At 50.1% G+C, this 13,431-nt stretch overlaps 1 protein-coding gene across 10 annotated transcripts in view; it reads left to right on the forward strand.

Annotated features, from left to right (window-relative positions):
- Positions 1-13,431, forward strand: part of KSR1 (kinase suppressor of ras 1) — a 148,892-nt gene that overhangs the window by 45,823 nt on the left and 89,638 nt on the right. Inside the window, exon 1 of one of the 10 annotated variants that reach the window (XM_004747039.3) lies at positions 7,646-8,100. The exons of the other annotated variants lie outside the window; for them this stretch is intronic. Within the exon in view, the coding sequence (XP_004747096.1) occupies positions 7,993-8,100 (108 nt within the window). The 5' untranslated portion in view covers positions 7,646-7,992. Of the gene's footprint in view, positions 1-7,645; positions 8,101-13,431 lie in introns of those variants that run through there. 10 annotated transcript variants of the gene reach the window in all.

A 13,431-nucleotide genomic window follows, 5' to 3' on the forward strand; every position in this document is an offset into this window, starting at 1 on the left:
TTTCCTGCAGGACCCTGGTGGAGTGCTGGGCTGGGAAGAATTGACTGTGGCTTGGTTGAGGCAATAGAAAGATTGTGTGCTTTCAGGGCAGCTTTGGTCAACCACGAAAGCTTAGGAAAGGGGACAGGTCCCAAGTGAGCTTTAGCAGTAGCCAAGCAAGGTTGCAGGGGACAGGGCACTCCAGCCATTAACCCGTGCCTTCCATCACTGGGGCTAGCTGCAAGCTTCCAGGTTTTTTGTGTGTGTGTGCGTGTGTGTATTTTTCCCCTTCAGTGCCCCCGAACATGGTAGTTTTTCAAGCTAGGTGTCAGGTAAGGACAAGCTCACCAAGCAGACACCTGCTTAAGTGTAAACCCACTCACCAGGGGGAATATACAGAGTCATACAGCCTTTGTAGGAAAGCAGAACCCGAGACATCAGTTTTTTGGCATAAAAAATTAAAGTGGCTCTGCACAGCCTCTTGCCGTCTTTTTTGTGTGTTCGGTTAGCTTGGGCCCACCCTCAGGGCTGGGAGCGGGCTAGACTCCAGACCCAACTGTCTCCACACTGAAGTCCTGGCCATGCACTGGGCCCTTAGCTTTTGCTCAGATGGCTCAGCAAAACATCCACCTCTTTTCGGCGTCCTTTCTAGTACTTTCTGAGCTTCTCCTATTTCAGGTCTTCGTCACTAATCTGTGGAGTAAATGTGTATGTCCCAAACTATTTCCTTCCTCCCGGGAGCTTACAGTTGCTCTGGTTGTGGAGATATAGACGAATGTACTAGAAGCATCTAAGGAAGAATGTAATGCGTTACCTCGGCCAGTTTCTGGCTGAACACAAATGTGAGCACCCCCCACCCACCCCTCTGAAGAGAAGGGTGGGGGGCACCTGGCTGGGGTGGGGATGGTAATAAGGTCACAGGAGATTCAAGTTCAGTTCAGATGTGTTGAGTACCCACAGTGGGCTGGGTTTGTTATCCGGACATCATTCTTCATTTTTTATTTTTTATTTTTATTTTTTTTTAAAGATTTTATTTATTTATTTGACAGAGATCACAAGTAGGAAGAGAGAGGCAGACAGAGAGAGGAGGGAGCAGGCTTCCTGCTGAGCAGAGAGCCCGATGTGGGGCTCAATCTCAGGACCCTGAGATCATGACCTGAGCCGAAGGCAGAGGCTTTAACCCACTGAGCCACCCAGGCGCCCCCTTCGTTTTTTATTTTTAACTGTTTCTATTATAAAATAGATTCAAAGAAGTCCCCAAAACGTAACAGTGCAGCTCAGTGAATGACCACAGAGTGAGCACCCTTAGAACTGCTTTCAGATTGAGAACTGGAACCTTCCCAGCACCCCAGAGGTCTCCCTGATCACAATCCCTTCCCCTTACTCCCCAAAGTAACATTGGCCTGACTTAAAAAAAACAAGATTTTATTTATTTATTTGACAGAGAGAGAAGGAGAGACATAGAGAGAGGGAACACGAGCAGGGGGAGTGGGAGAGGGAGAAGCAGACTTCCCTCTGAGCAGGGAGCCCAATGTGGGGCTCAATCCCAGGACTCTTGAATCATGACCTGAGCTGGAGGTAGATGCCTAACGACTGAGCCACCCAGGGCAGGGGTGCCTTTTACAGTCGTCACTGCCCTACTTCTGAAAAACGATTATTTTACCATCCTAAGTACTGTACTAAGCACCGTCCTTTAGGTTGTCCTGTTTTTTGGATTTTCTTTTTTTTTTAATAATTTTTTTTTTAAGATTTTGTTTATTTATTTGACAGACAGAGGTTACAAGTAGGCAGAGAAGCAGGCAGAGAGAGAGAGGGAAGCAGGCTCCCTGCTGAGTAGAGAGCCAGATGCGGGGCTCAATCCCAGGACCCTGAGAACATGACCTGAGCCGAGGGCAGAGGCTTTAACCCACTGAGCCACCCAGGTGCCCCTGTTTTTTTTGATTTTCTATAGGGAAAATCAGACTGTAGGTGTTCTATAGTATTTTGCTTTTTAGGCTTGGTGTTGTGTTTGTGAAATGTAGGCATTTTTGGCGTACGTGGTGTTACTCATTTTCCCTGCAGCGTACTATTCCAGCAAGCGATCAGCACAGTTTCTGTTCTCCTGTTGATGGACATTTGGTTTGTTTACAGTTTGGGAATGTTACCCAGACTCCTGCTGTGATCACTGTAGGACAGACCTTTACGACACACTTGTTTGTGTGCACACACGCACACGCCTGTCCTCCTACTTTCTGTGGGATGTACCTGGTGGTGTAACTGTGTCCTCTTATTTCTTCTTTACGTCAGCCCCGGTCAGCAGGGGAGGGTTGGCTTGGCTCAGCAGGTGGGAATCTTGGCTACTGGCCTGCCTTTGTACTCCTTGGGTTGCCTCTGAGCACCTAGCGGGGCCACATCACCTTTCCAGGCCTTGGGGGAGTTCCCACAAGGTAAGGCCTGTGTTTGGTGCCTGGTAGCTCTGCAGGTGGACCGCGTATCATGTGACAGATTGCTCAGGAGGGCAGATGAACAGTGTTGGGTGCAGCCTGTCCGTCACAGTCCTCCAGGTGGGCCTGAATGCCCAGCCCCTCGAAGCTTCGGTGTCTGCCCACCGCGTTTCCTCCTGAGTGGTGTTGGCTCTCCTCCAGCATTCCCAGTGCAGAATGGTCAGGAAGGCCCAGGCCTCAACCGAGTCTCCCAGCCACTGCTTGCGGTGCAGCTAAGCGCTTAATGTGTTTTCATAATCAAAGCAGAAAGGTCCCATTGTGGCACTGACGCCTTTGCCATAAAGCGCTTTTTGTTTCCTAGCAAAATTCCAAGTTGCAAAAGCGAGTCAGCTTAGCATAGACACAATACTAATGAATGGCCACTTGCCACTTGCAGCAGCTAGGCAAATTTCCTGGTAAATCACCGGGGGCCAGCCTCTGGTTTATTGAGATACCCCAAAGATCCCAAGATACTTTGCAGGCCACCTGGAGGAACACAGTAAGATAGTTAGGAGTCGTTTGGATCATCCTGGAGTTACAGTCTGTATGAATGTGTCAGGGTTCTCTTGGATCCGTGATTGGAAAATCCAGATGACATTGGGTTAAATTAATAAGGGGGTTGGTTTTCTCATGAAACAAGAAGCCCAAAGGCAGGCAGTCCTGGGGCTTCTTGTTGACTCCTTGTGTCTCTTTGCTGTACCATCCTTGGCGCATAAACTTTTCCCTCAGGTTCAAGATGCCTGCTGCAGCTCTGGACTTCACAGCTGCATTCCCGGCAGGAAGAAGGCGAGAGAGAGGCTGGAAGCTGCTTTTTGCCAACTGATTCTTACCCATTTGAATGAGGAAAAGGAACTTCTCAGAAGCTTCTCAGCAGTAGGCTTCCCTTAACGTTTCAGTGGCTAGAACTGGGTCACGGGGCAACCACTGGCAGGCAGCAAGGGAGCCCGGGAGCGACGCGCTCTCTACAAAATCAAGGGTCCCCGAGGTTCCAGAAGAGGGGAGATTGGATGGGGGAAGGCCGCTAACAGCAGGGGCCACTACATGCTGGATAGCATAGGGAACGAATGCACATTACAGAAAGTCCCATTTCCTTGGTAACACACTTAACTCTTGTGAGCACCAAAATGTATGTCAGTCATTTTACATGGCACCAGTAGGCGCAGACATGGTTTTTTGAAACAATCTAATGGCATCGGATTTTGCACCGTGGCTGGGGAGCCCCAGTCCCGATGGGGTATGGTCTGTGGGGCTGCTTGGCCTGAGACAAGTCTGCTTTTTTGACTTTTGGGGCTGCTTTGTGGCTTCTCCTGCTTGTTCCGTCATTGCTGTCACATCTTGTGGTCTCCGTGCACTCGCCTCTAGATGCCATAGTTCTTCTCACTGTCAGACTGTCTGCTTTCTACATTCTGTGGATGGGAGACCCCGGGTGTCCAGTGTAACAGTAAGCACATGGGCATGGAGGCCTTGGCTCTGGGGAGAGCCGGGAGGGCAGGTTAGCTTGAATCTTCCTTTGGAGATTGTTTTATCCTCTCTGAGGCCTTTGCTTTCTTCTGGCCTCCCAGATAAGAGAATGAATGATTATACTTCAAAACAAAAACAAAAACAAACCAAGGGCAGTTGCAATCCTGTGCTCCCAGCAGGGTGAGACTAGATAATAATTTTTTGTGGCTCACGTCAGGCAGATTTTCCCATCACCACTCGGATCACTTCCTCCTTGCCTCAGCTGTCAGAATGTAAAACCCCATCTTAGAAGCACAACAACTGTGAAACCCATTTTCTCCCCCTTTGATTGAGAGACCTATCACATTCAGGCAATAAACAAAGGAGAAAATCAAGAAGATGTGGCTGCGTGACTTTGGACAAGTGACCCAGTCCCTCTGGGTCTATTTCCTTATCTGTAAAAGGAGGAGAAGTATTAATGGCTTGGACATCATTTAAAGAAGTAAATTAGAACGAGTTAAAAAAATGGGATGGTAGCCTAGCACATAGTAAGTGCACAATAAAAACTATTATTGATATTGTGGTTATTAAAGAAGGAGCATGTGCAGTGTGGGATCAGGCCACCTGGGAAAGTATTTGGACAGACAGCAGTCTGAGCTCTATTTACCTGATGAGAGTGATAAATCCATTGTTTGGACAACACTAGGGAACCAAGAAGAGATATATTAGTGTGTCTTTGTCCTTGGTCCCTTCCTGTGACAGTGCAGAGTGGAGTTTCTTTTTCTTCCTTCCCTCCAGTAATTTTATATCTGATTATAAAACCAGGTATGTGTTCCTCGTGGAGAATTGGAGACGTGTAAAAACATAAAGAGAATTTTAAAATCACTCATAAAACACATGTCCCTTACAAAACAAACAAACAAACAAACAAAATACATGTACCTGTGTGTGTGGAGAGAGAAAAATAATTTTATTTATTTATATTTTTAAAAAGATTTTATTTGTTTATTTGACAGAGGGAGCACAAGCAGTGGGAGGGGCAGAGGGAAAGGAGAAGCAGACTCCCCCCCTGAACAGGGAGCCTGATGCTGAGCTTGATCCTGGGCCTCCAGGGTCATGACCTGAGCCAAAGGCAGTCACTTAACCAACTGAGCTATTCAGGTGCCTGGGACAGAACTTTACAAAGGTGGGGCCGCCCTGTGCTTTCTGCTCTGTTCCCTCCGTTTTCATGGCACGGTGAACAGTGCCCGTTGTGTTAAGTACAGCTTTCTGTGTGCTGTTCCGCACAGCGTTCTCTTGGGTGGGTTTTTACCCAGAGCAGGGAGGGAACAGGGAGGATTCAGACTGACTTGCTTTCCTGGGTGGTTGTCGGGAACCTTTCTCTTGGCCCCCGTCCATATTGTAGAAGCTGCTTTTGTCCAGCTGTGGCACTGAGTGGATTGTGGTTGTCCCCGGGTTCTGTTACTGGGGATGTTGTAAGCTGGGGTTGTGAATAGAAGATTGGGGGTCTGGAATGACTTCAGATGCAGCCAGGTGCAGGCAGGCGGAGGGACCCTTGTAGGCTAAAGGAGTCAGATGATTCAAGCTGTGTATCCTTCAGTCCTGACTGAGGACCTGCTGTGTGCCACAACAAAGGCTTTGCACAGGGAAGGGCCTTGCAGGGAGGGGCCTGCCCAGCAAGGTTCTCCAGGTGTGGACAGCTTGAATGGATTAGCTTAGAAGCAAGGTGAGGCAATGGCCCTCACCTTTTTGTTTCTAAAGCATTTCATGCTGGGCGGAGAGGCTGTCCTTGTGAAATTTGGCATGGACTTTAATATTCTTAAAGTGAGAAGAAAAGGCTGAAGGTGTTTGCTTTGAAATTACTTTCTCTGGGCAGTGTAGATGTTACCTGGAGTAGTTTCTAGTCATCCTGGTGTTTGCAATCCATCCACCTGTCCATCTGCCTTCCGAGAACCCACTGTCTACCAGGCCCTGTGCTGGGAGCTGTACGCGGGGCCCTCACGGTGTGTAGAGGAAGGCGGACATCTGGGTCAATCACTGACATTCTGTGCCGACAAGTCCTGTGGAAAGCGAAGTGGGCAAGAGGCATCTGTTGGCAAGAGTGGGGAGGGCTTAAGGCTGTGATGTTCAGATGGGAGAGAAGGTATATCAGGCCCCCAGCCCCGGACCAAGGACACAGTCTCATTATTGCCGGGAAAGTTCCACACCCCTCAGTTGTGGCTTCAGTGGCCAGAGACCACAGAGACCCGTTAAGGGAGCAGACATTTGCCGGTGCCTGCCCTGGCTGGCCGCTGTGCTAGGACACATGTATTGGTAACCCTGCATCCTGTTTCAGAGCTTTAGATATTATGGCTCAGATGTTGGGTGATCCCATCGAGGTCATGCTGCCCCGAGGGGGCAAGGCTGGCCTTAGCCCCCGGCTGGCTTGACCCTGAAGCCTCAGGCTGCGGAACTCCCTGCGGGGCCTTGCAGGCTGCTGCTGCTGCTGCTGCTGGTGGGCAGGGTAACAGCTGACCAGAGGCCTACACAAACAGTGGCTTGTGGTCAGGAGATGGAAAGCTTGGCTGCGGGTTCCTGTGCAGGGGGCGGTCCTGCTGATGGGAAATGAGGCTTTGGACTAAGCAAAATAGTAAATTGCCTGGATGGCCCCCACCCTTAACAAGCCCCCAGGGACTCCACAGCACCCAGGTGCAGGAGATCTGGGAGCCTCTGCCTGTCTCTGGGCTTTGGTTGCCCACTCTCCAGACACAGGTCCCGGCCTGTCCGTGGCTCAAATGTGGGGCCCTGTTGGGGTTGGCTTCCAGAGGCAGAAGGCCGGGAAATCCCCTCAAGTTTGTTTAGTTCAGCAACGCTCTTCACTGTACCCATTTTACAGCTGCTTCACCCTCAGCCTTTGGTGCTTCTGGGGTGTCGGCACGGTTCTCGCTCTGACTTTACTGGCCAAGGAAGGTTTGATGCCAGGAACGAGGAGCCAGATGGTGCTGGCTATATTCTGTGCCACGCTGAAAGCCACGGGACTCCGGCTGTCCTGGAGTGAGATGTCCCCTCAGTGTACGGCCTACTCTCGGGCACCCGACTTTGGCCAGAACGGAGGACCCTGCTCTGCGGCGTTGGCAGTGTGAGCACCTTGTGCAGCCAGGTTGTTGTGTGGGAATTTGGGGGAACGGTTAGACCAAATGAAAGAGCAGAAGGGCTCCTGAGCTTTACGTGAAAACCCTGGACATGGGTTGGGGGTGGGTGCCGCAGAGAGGGGAACCTGAGCCAGCACTGCAGGGAAGCCCATGGCACAGGCTTTGAACCTGGGTCCCAGAGGTGGTGCAATCTCTCAGGGCTGCCACCAGATACTACGTAGAGGGAGGTCTCAGGAGTGGGGCGATGGGGAAGGGGATGAACCCATAGGCGATGTCAGGCTCTCTGTGGAGCTCCCTGTACCTAATTATTTCATGTCACCCCGGTGCTAATCTGAGGTGGGCAGTACTGTCCTTGTGTTGGATATGTGAAGACAAGGTTCTGGGAAGTTCCGGACCTTGCCCAGTTTCATGTAGCTCATGGAGTTTGACTCCCAGGTTCTTCCTACCTTATCAAGACAAGATGCCCATCCTATTTGAGTTGAAGTCCTAAATCCGGGTGGTTTCTGGAGCTTTCCACCAGCTGGGCAGAGGTTCGGGGCGCCTCCGCAGGAGGGAGGGTTATGTTTCTCCCCTCCCAGAGCAGGAACTTTGGCAAGTTTGCTGCCCGGAAACGGAACGAATTAATATTTGGAAGGGCTTTGTTCAGACTGAGCCTGGCACATGCTGAGGGCTGTGCCCACCAAGTGTTTGTTAAATAAAATGAAGGTAAATAAAATGCTAATAACACCCCCGTTGGCCCCGAAGTCTCCTTGTCTCAGCCTTGTCTCGGCCAGCAGGCTCCTCCATGCAGAGCGGGCACAGTGGAGCTTTGTTCTTCTGCCCCTTTTGTCTGCAGGAGGCCTCTGCGTGGCTGACTCACAGGCCAGGCTGTGCTTGCCCGAGTTTCCCAGGCCCCCGGCCCGGCCGCCTCCAGCTCCTGCTGTTTTCCTCCAGGGGCTTCGGGACAGGGAGGTGACCCTCCGAGCCGTGGATGGCAGGAGATGCCACCTTCAGCCTGTGGTTGCCTGTTTCCCCAGCAGACAGAAGGAGAGCGTGAGACCCACCCCCACGAGGGGACGTCCAGCTGGCTGAGAGCAGGTAGAGAGAAGGTGAGCTTTGGAGTCGGTGGGATGTTTTCCGTTTGCCTGTCTGCCTAACTGGACTCTTGGAGAACTGGGCCTTCAATCATTACATCCCCGTGATGTAATGGTGCGGAGGTGCTGTTGGCCTATTGGCTGTTGTGACTTGGGAAGTTCACAGACAAGTCAGTCTTGTTTAATGGGATTCCCAGTGTTTCGGGCCCAGTGGCTGCCACCGCCCGGAACAGTGGTTCTTAACCATGTCTGCACATCACCTGGGCAGTTTTTATTTTATTTAATTAATTTATTTTTAAAAAAGATTTCCATTTATTTTAGGCGGGAAGGAGGGCAGCAGGAAAGAGAGAGGGAAACCCAGGCAGACTGCGCTCAGTGTGGAGTCTGACACGGGGCTTGATCTCACAGCCCAGAGATCATGACCAGAATCAAAATCAAGAGTCAGATGCTTAACCCACAGAGCTACCCAGGTGTCCCGCCTGGGATGTTTTAAAACACAATGATACTTGCCTAGTTGACGTCAAACCTCCGGGGCGGGTCCCGGGCACCCCTATCCCTATCCTCTCTCCTCGTGAGCCTATACACAGGGGCCGGAACGTCTGTGAGTGTGCTAGAGCTGAAAAGACCATTCCAGCCTCTTGTCCCTCCCTGGGGTTTACCCACAAGAAGAACGATGAGCTGGCCAAGGCTACATTGGTAGGGGCAGACTGGGGTAGAACCAGGTCTCCACTACGGGACTCCGGCTTCCCCCCCAGCGCTGAATGCTGCCTCATAACACCTCGTGCTCCTGGTTATGGGAACGGAGAGCAGTTGTTTGGCATCATGTTGACAATAAATTGTTCGCTTGTCACCCATGCTGGTAGAGAGACGCGGCTCAGCGTCACATTGTCCGGGAAAGCTCGCCAGCAGCTCCCAGCTTGTGTTTAGTCTTCCTGTTCTCCCTGCTCCCTTTATCTGGTATATTGTTGACATTGTATCTTTCCACGTAGCATTGCTCTTACTTACTTTGTGGGCTGTGAGCCTCCTGGGGGTCTAGCCCGGACATAATGGATTATAAACCTGTGCCTGGACAGGGCAGGCATCCAAGGAAGCGTTGGTGGGGTAGGAGGGTGGGTACCTATCCAGGAGCGTTCCATCATTCTTCTGAGCCCTGGGGTTAAGTGGGTCAAGGCATTTACCCTTCTGTATCTGAATCAAGTCCAGATGAAAAACGCACGGCCAGGCAGAGTCGGGAAAAACAAGCCTGGGAAGGGGCTGTGTACTCAATCTTGGGAAGACTGGCTTACCTAAAATAACAACTGTGGCTCCTCTCCGGCCCTCCCTCCCTGGGCCCTCCTGCCCAGTGCCCTTTTGCAGCGGGCAGATCCAGTGTAAGTGTCGCAGCTGGAATCCCTGGCTGGTTATTTGGAAATAAACAAGTTGGCCCCTCTCTCTGTCTGGGACTTTCCTTTATCAGGAGATACAAGTCACCCGAGATGCAAGGTTTCTTTCCAGGAGCTGGGAGGGAGGACTCTGGGGAAAACAAGGAGGGCTCGTGATGGGTCCAGTAGCTCGCAAACTGAGCTCTTCTGTGTTCATGTTGGTTTCTGGGGAGGCTTGAGGGGATGTGGATGCAGAGGACTCCCCCTGCCTGCCTCCCTTTTGCAGGGTGGCCCATCCCCCACATGGCAGCTAGGCAGCCTTCTGGGGAGAGGAGCTTAGGCTGAGGCTATTCCTCTGTGTCTGCTCTAGCTAATTCAGAGTATTCAGGGGCATGTGCATGCTGGTGGAGGGATGGACATGGAGGCCAGTGACATCAGCAAAGTAAAATAACAGTGGTTCAAACAAGTTAATTTTTCTTACACATAAAAGAGGTCTGGAGGTAGGGAGCCCTGGGTTGCTGTAGCGGATCTACAAAGACATAGGGAAGTATATTCCTTCCGGTTCACCTGCTCTGTCATTCCTCATCCTCATGTTCCAAGGTAGCTTCTAGAGCTCCAGCTATCACTCGTCCTCATGTTCCAAGATAGCTGCTAGAGCTCCAGCTATCACATAATCTTTCCAGGCAGTGGAATGAATGAGGGACTGGGGCAAGGATGTTCTTTAAATATTCTTTTTCAGATTGCCACAGGATTCTTACATTGACATGTCATTGACCTGATGTTAGTCACACAGTACCTACCTACGAGAGAGGATGGAAATGGGCCAACTAAAAGCATTCTGTTAGGGCGCCTGGGTGGCTCAGTGGGTTAAGCCGCTGCCTTCGGCTCAGGTCATGATCTCAGGGTCCTGGGATCGAGTCCCACATCGGGCTCTCTGCTCAGCAGGGAGCCTGCTTCCTCCTCTCTCTCTCTGCCTGCCTCTCTGCCTACTTGTCATCTCTCTCTCTGTCAAATAAATAAATAAATAAATAAATAAATAAATGCATTCTGTTAGAAAGAGTGGGAGACAACTAGGTGATGAAAAGGCAAGAGAGAATGAGGTTGGCTTGGACCTGCTGAGTTTGAGGTGCCTCTGGGCCATGCAGCAAGCCATCCCTTTGGGAGTTGAATGGATGGGTCTGGAGTTTGAGGGAGAGGTGGGGCCCAGAGTTTCTGATTAAGGAGGCATCAATATACAGGTGGTGGTGGGGTTCCTGGGGAGGAAGGTCCTGTGCCATCAGAAATAGAAGGACAATGGGAAGCCAGGAGGAGAGGATCTCTGTGCCACCTGCCCTAGTGAAGTCAAGCAGATGAACGTGGAAATAAGAAACTAAGTCTACAGGCTTCTAAAGGAGCAGTCCCAGTGAAGTGGAGAGACTGAGGCCTGAAGGAAGAGGAGGGAAGGTGGACGCTGGAGGGAAGGTGTTTTCTTAAGATCTGAAAAGACTTGAGTGAGGGTTTAGAGGCTGCGGGACAGCTTGGCCCGACTTCTGTAAACCTCACTGCCTTCAGAAGGAAGGAGGTGACCAAGGGAGGTGATGAGTTCCAAGGGGCAAGGAGAGGCACGCTGAGGGAGCTTCAGGCCAGACCGTCTCTGCATGGGGGCTCCTCTGGTGGGGAGACCTGGAGCTGGGAGAGAATGAGCAGTTAGGTAGAAGCGAATGAAAGAACTGCTAAGCCACAGGAAGGAGGTTCAACTCCACAACTCTGAGGAAATTCAACCCACCTGCATATTTAGTTTTCTCCAGTAGCAATTAAAGAAGCAGAGAAGACCCATTCCCCCAGGATTAGGAGGCACAGGCAGGGTGTCAACAAAAGGCAGGAGGCTGCGAGGTCCTGGAGGGGTCGTGATGGTGGAGTTCAGGCAAGGTTTAGTTGTATTTGGTGCTTGCTTTCCTAAGTGGCAGAGAAGGATGGGAGGTGTTTAAAAAAGTCTTGACCTGTGAAGTTGTAAATGTCAGGGCATTTTCCATCATTCCTGAAAATCTGGTCATCCTTGATACACAGAATTGAGCTCTCTTAGTCACCCAAATCAGTGCTTCAGTAATCTTGGCTTGCGTTAATTTGTAGGCCATTTATTTAATAGCAGACTGTATCCACTTGTTACTTTGGATGGGGCAGTGTACCGTCAAGCAGGCTGTGGACTGCACAAGGGGCTGAGAGATGCTGAAATCCAGACTATTTCCGTTTGCCAGGCACATGTGCTGTGCATGACTGTGCTGTGTCTCCATTAAGGCAGGGGCACCCTCTTTTGACGTGGATCAGGGGCTAGTTCTGGCCCTGACTTTGGGTTACCTAACCTCTCCATGCATGTTTCTTCTTTGGCAAGGATAGCTGAGTTACCACAGGGTAAGTGCCCAGAACTGTGTCTGGCACTTGTTAGGCACCATGTAAGGATTGGCTGCTGTGATTATATTTAATTGGGGAGTGATTTGAGCCTCCTCGGTCTCCTTTTCTGAAGGCTTATCTTGTTGGGGTTGGTATTTGGAAAGGGTTTGGGGCTCTTGATGGCCTACAGTTTGGTCACTGAGCTTCCATTTCCCTCCAAGGATTCTTTCCAAACCTTAAACTTTCCCAGAGTGCATCTGCTTACTCTTAAGGCAACTGACCAGCGTTGCTAGCACCTTCTCCATCTGAAAGGTGATAGCGCAGTTGTGGCCAAGGACATACCCCAGGGAGGCTGGTGGAACTTGCTGTTCTGAATTTTGACTAAATTCTTTTTTTTTTTTTTTTTAAGGTTTTATTTATTCATTTGACAGAGATCACAAGTAGGCAGAGAGGCAGGCAGAGAGAGAGGGGGGAAGCAGGCTCCCTGCTGAGCAGAGAGCCCTATCCTATGCGGGGCTCCATCCGAGGATCCTAGGATCATGACCTGAGCTGAAGGCAGAGGCTTTAGCCCACTGAGCCACCCAGGTGCACCTAAAAAATTGCCTAAATTCTCTTCAGAAAGGTAAGACTGGAGAGCTAGAGGCAGGCTCTAGGGAGAATGAGAGCAGTGCTGTCTGATGTAGAACTGTTCTGTGGAGGGTGGGTCCTCACCCCTATCCCATCCAGGACTGCTTTGGAACTGGAAGCTCATTTCTGGTCCATTTCCTCATTTTGGACACAAGTCAGACCACACAAGATGCATGAGAACAACATTAATGTCTTGGATTGTGACCAACAGCCTAATCCTGGTCATCACCATCTTCAGAAGAAATTTTCATCTTTTCTAGATTTTTAGGCCAGATACCTTTTCAGAGTGTCATCTTTCTGGAATCGAGATGCATTATACACCGGTCTAATGGGAAACTGTTCTCTGCAAATTCTCTTATTATATCAGCGGTGTGTTTTATAAATTCCTACCTCACCCGTGTGCATCCAGAATGAATTTTGTTTGGTCCCTAAAGAGGGATCTGACTTTGTTGACTTGTGAGAGGGAGCTGATGGGGGCCACCCACCCCCGCCAGTGTGTCAAGTAGGTCCTCTGTGTAAGTGAACACAGTTCGTCTTTGAAGGGACCTGAAGCTCCAGAGTGTTTCAGTTATTTGTTAAATAAAGGTCACACAGCTAGATAAGAATGGGTCCAGGATTTGAGTCCCCCTCTGTTGGATCCTAATGTGTGGCCCTGTCTCCTCTCTGGACACACCTGTTCTTCTGCCTTCTGTTGCTTTCTGTCTGCAGTGTCCCCTTCTCCCACTGAAATCCCGCCTATCACTCTTTCATTTTGAATCACATTATGTGTTTATAAGGAGAACACATGTTCTTAGAGAAGACACAAAAAGCCTCAAAATAAGATTCTTTAGTTCCAGCGTTTACATGTTGATGTGCTTATTTTGCTATAAACCGTACCTTGACCTCAGTGAAGCTGAAAAAAGAAAAATCATGCCTTAAAAATTGCTTAAGGATCAATTGGGATTATATTGTAAATGTGGTTTCTTGAGTCGTTACCTTGCTGTCATATTCT

Source organism: Mustela putorius, unplaced genomic scaffold (assembly GCF_011764305.1).
Source record: "Mustela putorius furo isolate JIRA1106 unplaced genomic scaffold, ASM1176430v1.1 tig00003962_pilon_pilon_pilon, whole genome shotgun sequence".
Taxonomy (NCBI): domain Eukaryota; kingdom Metazoa; phylum Chordata; class Mammalia; order Carnivora; family Mustelidae; genus Mustela; species Mustela putorius.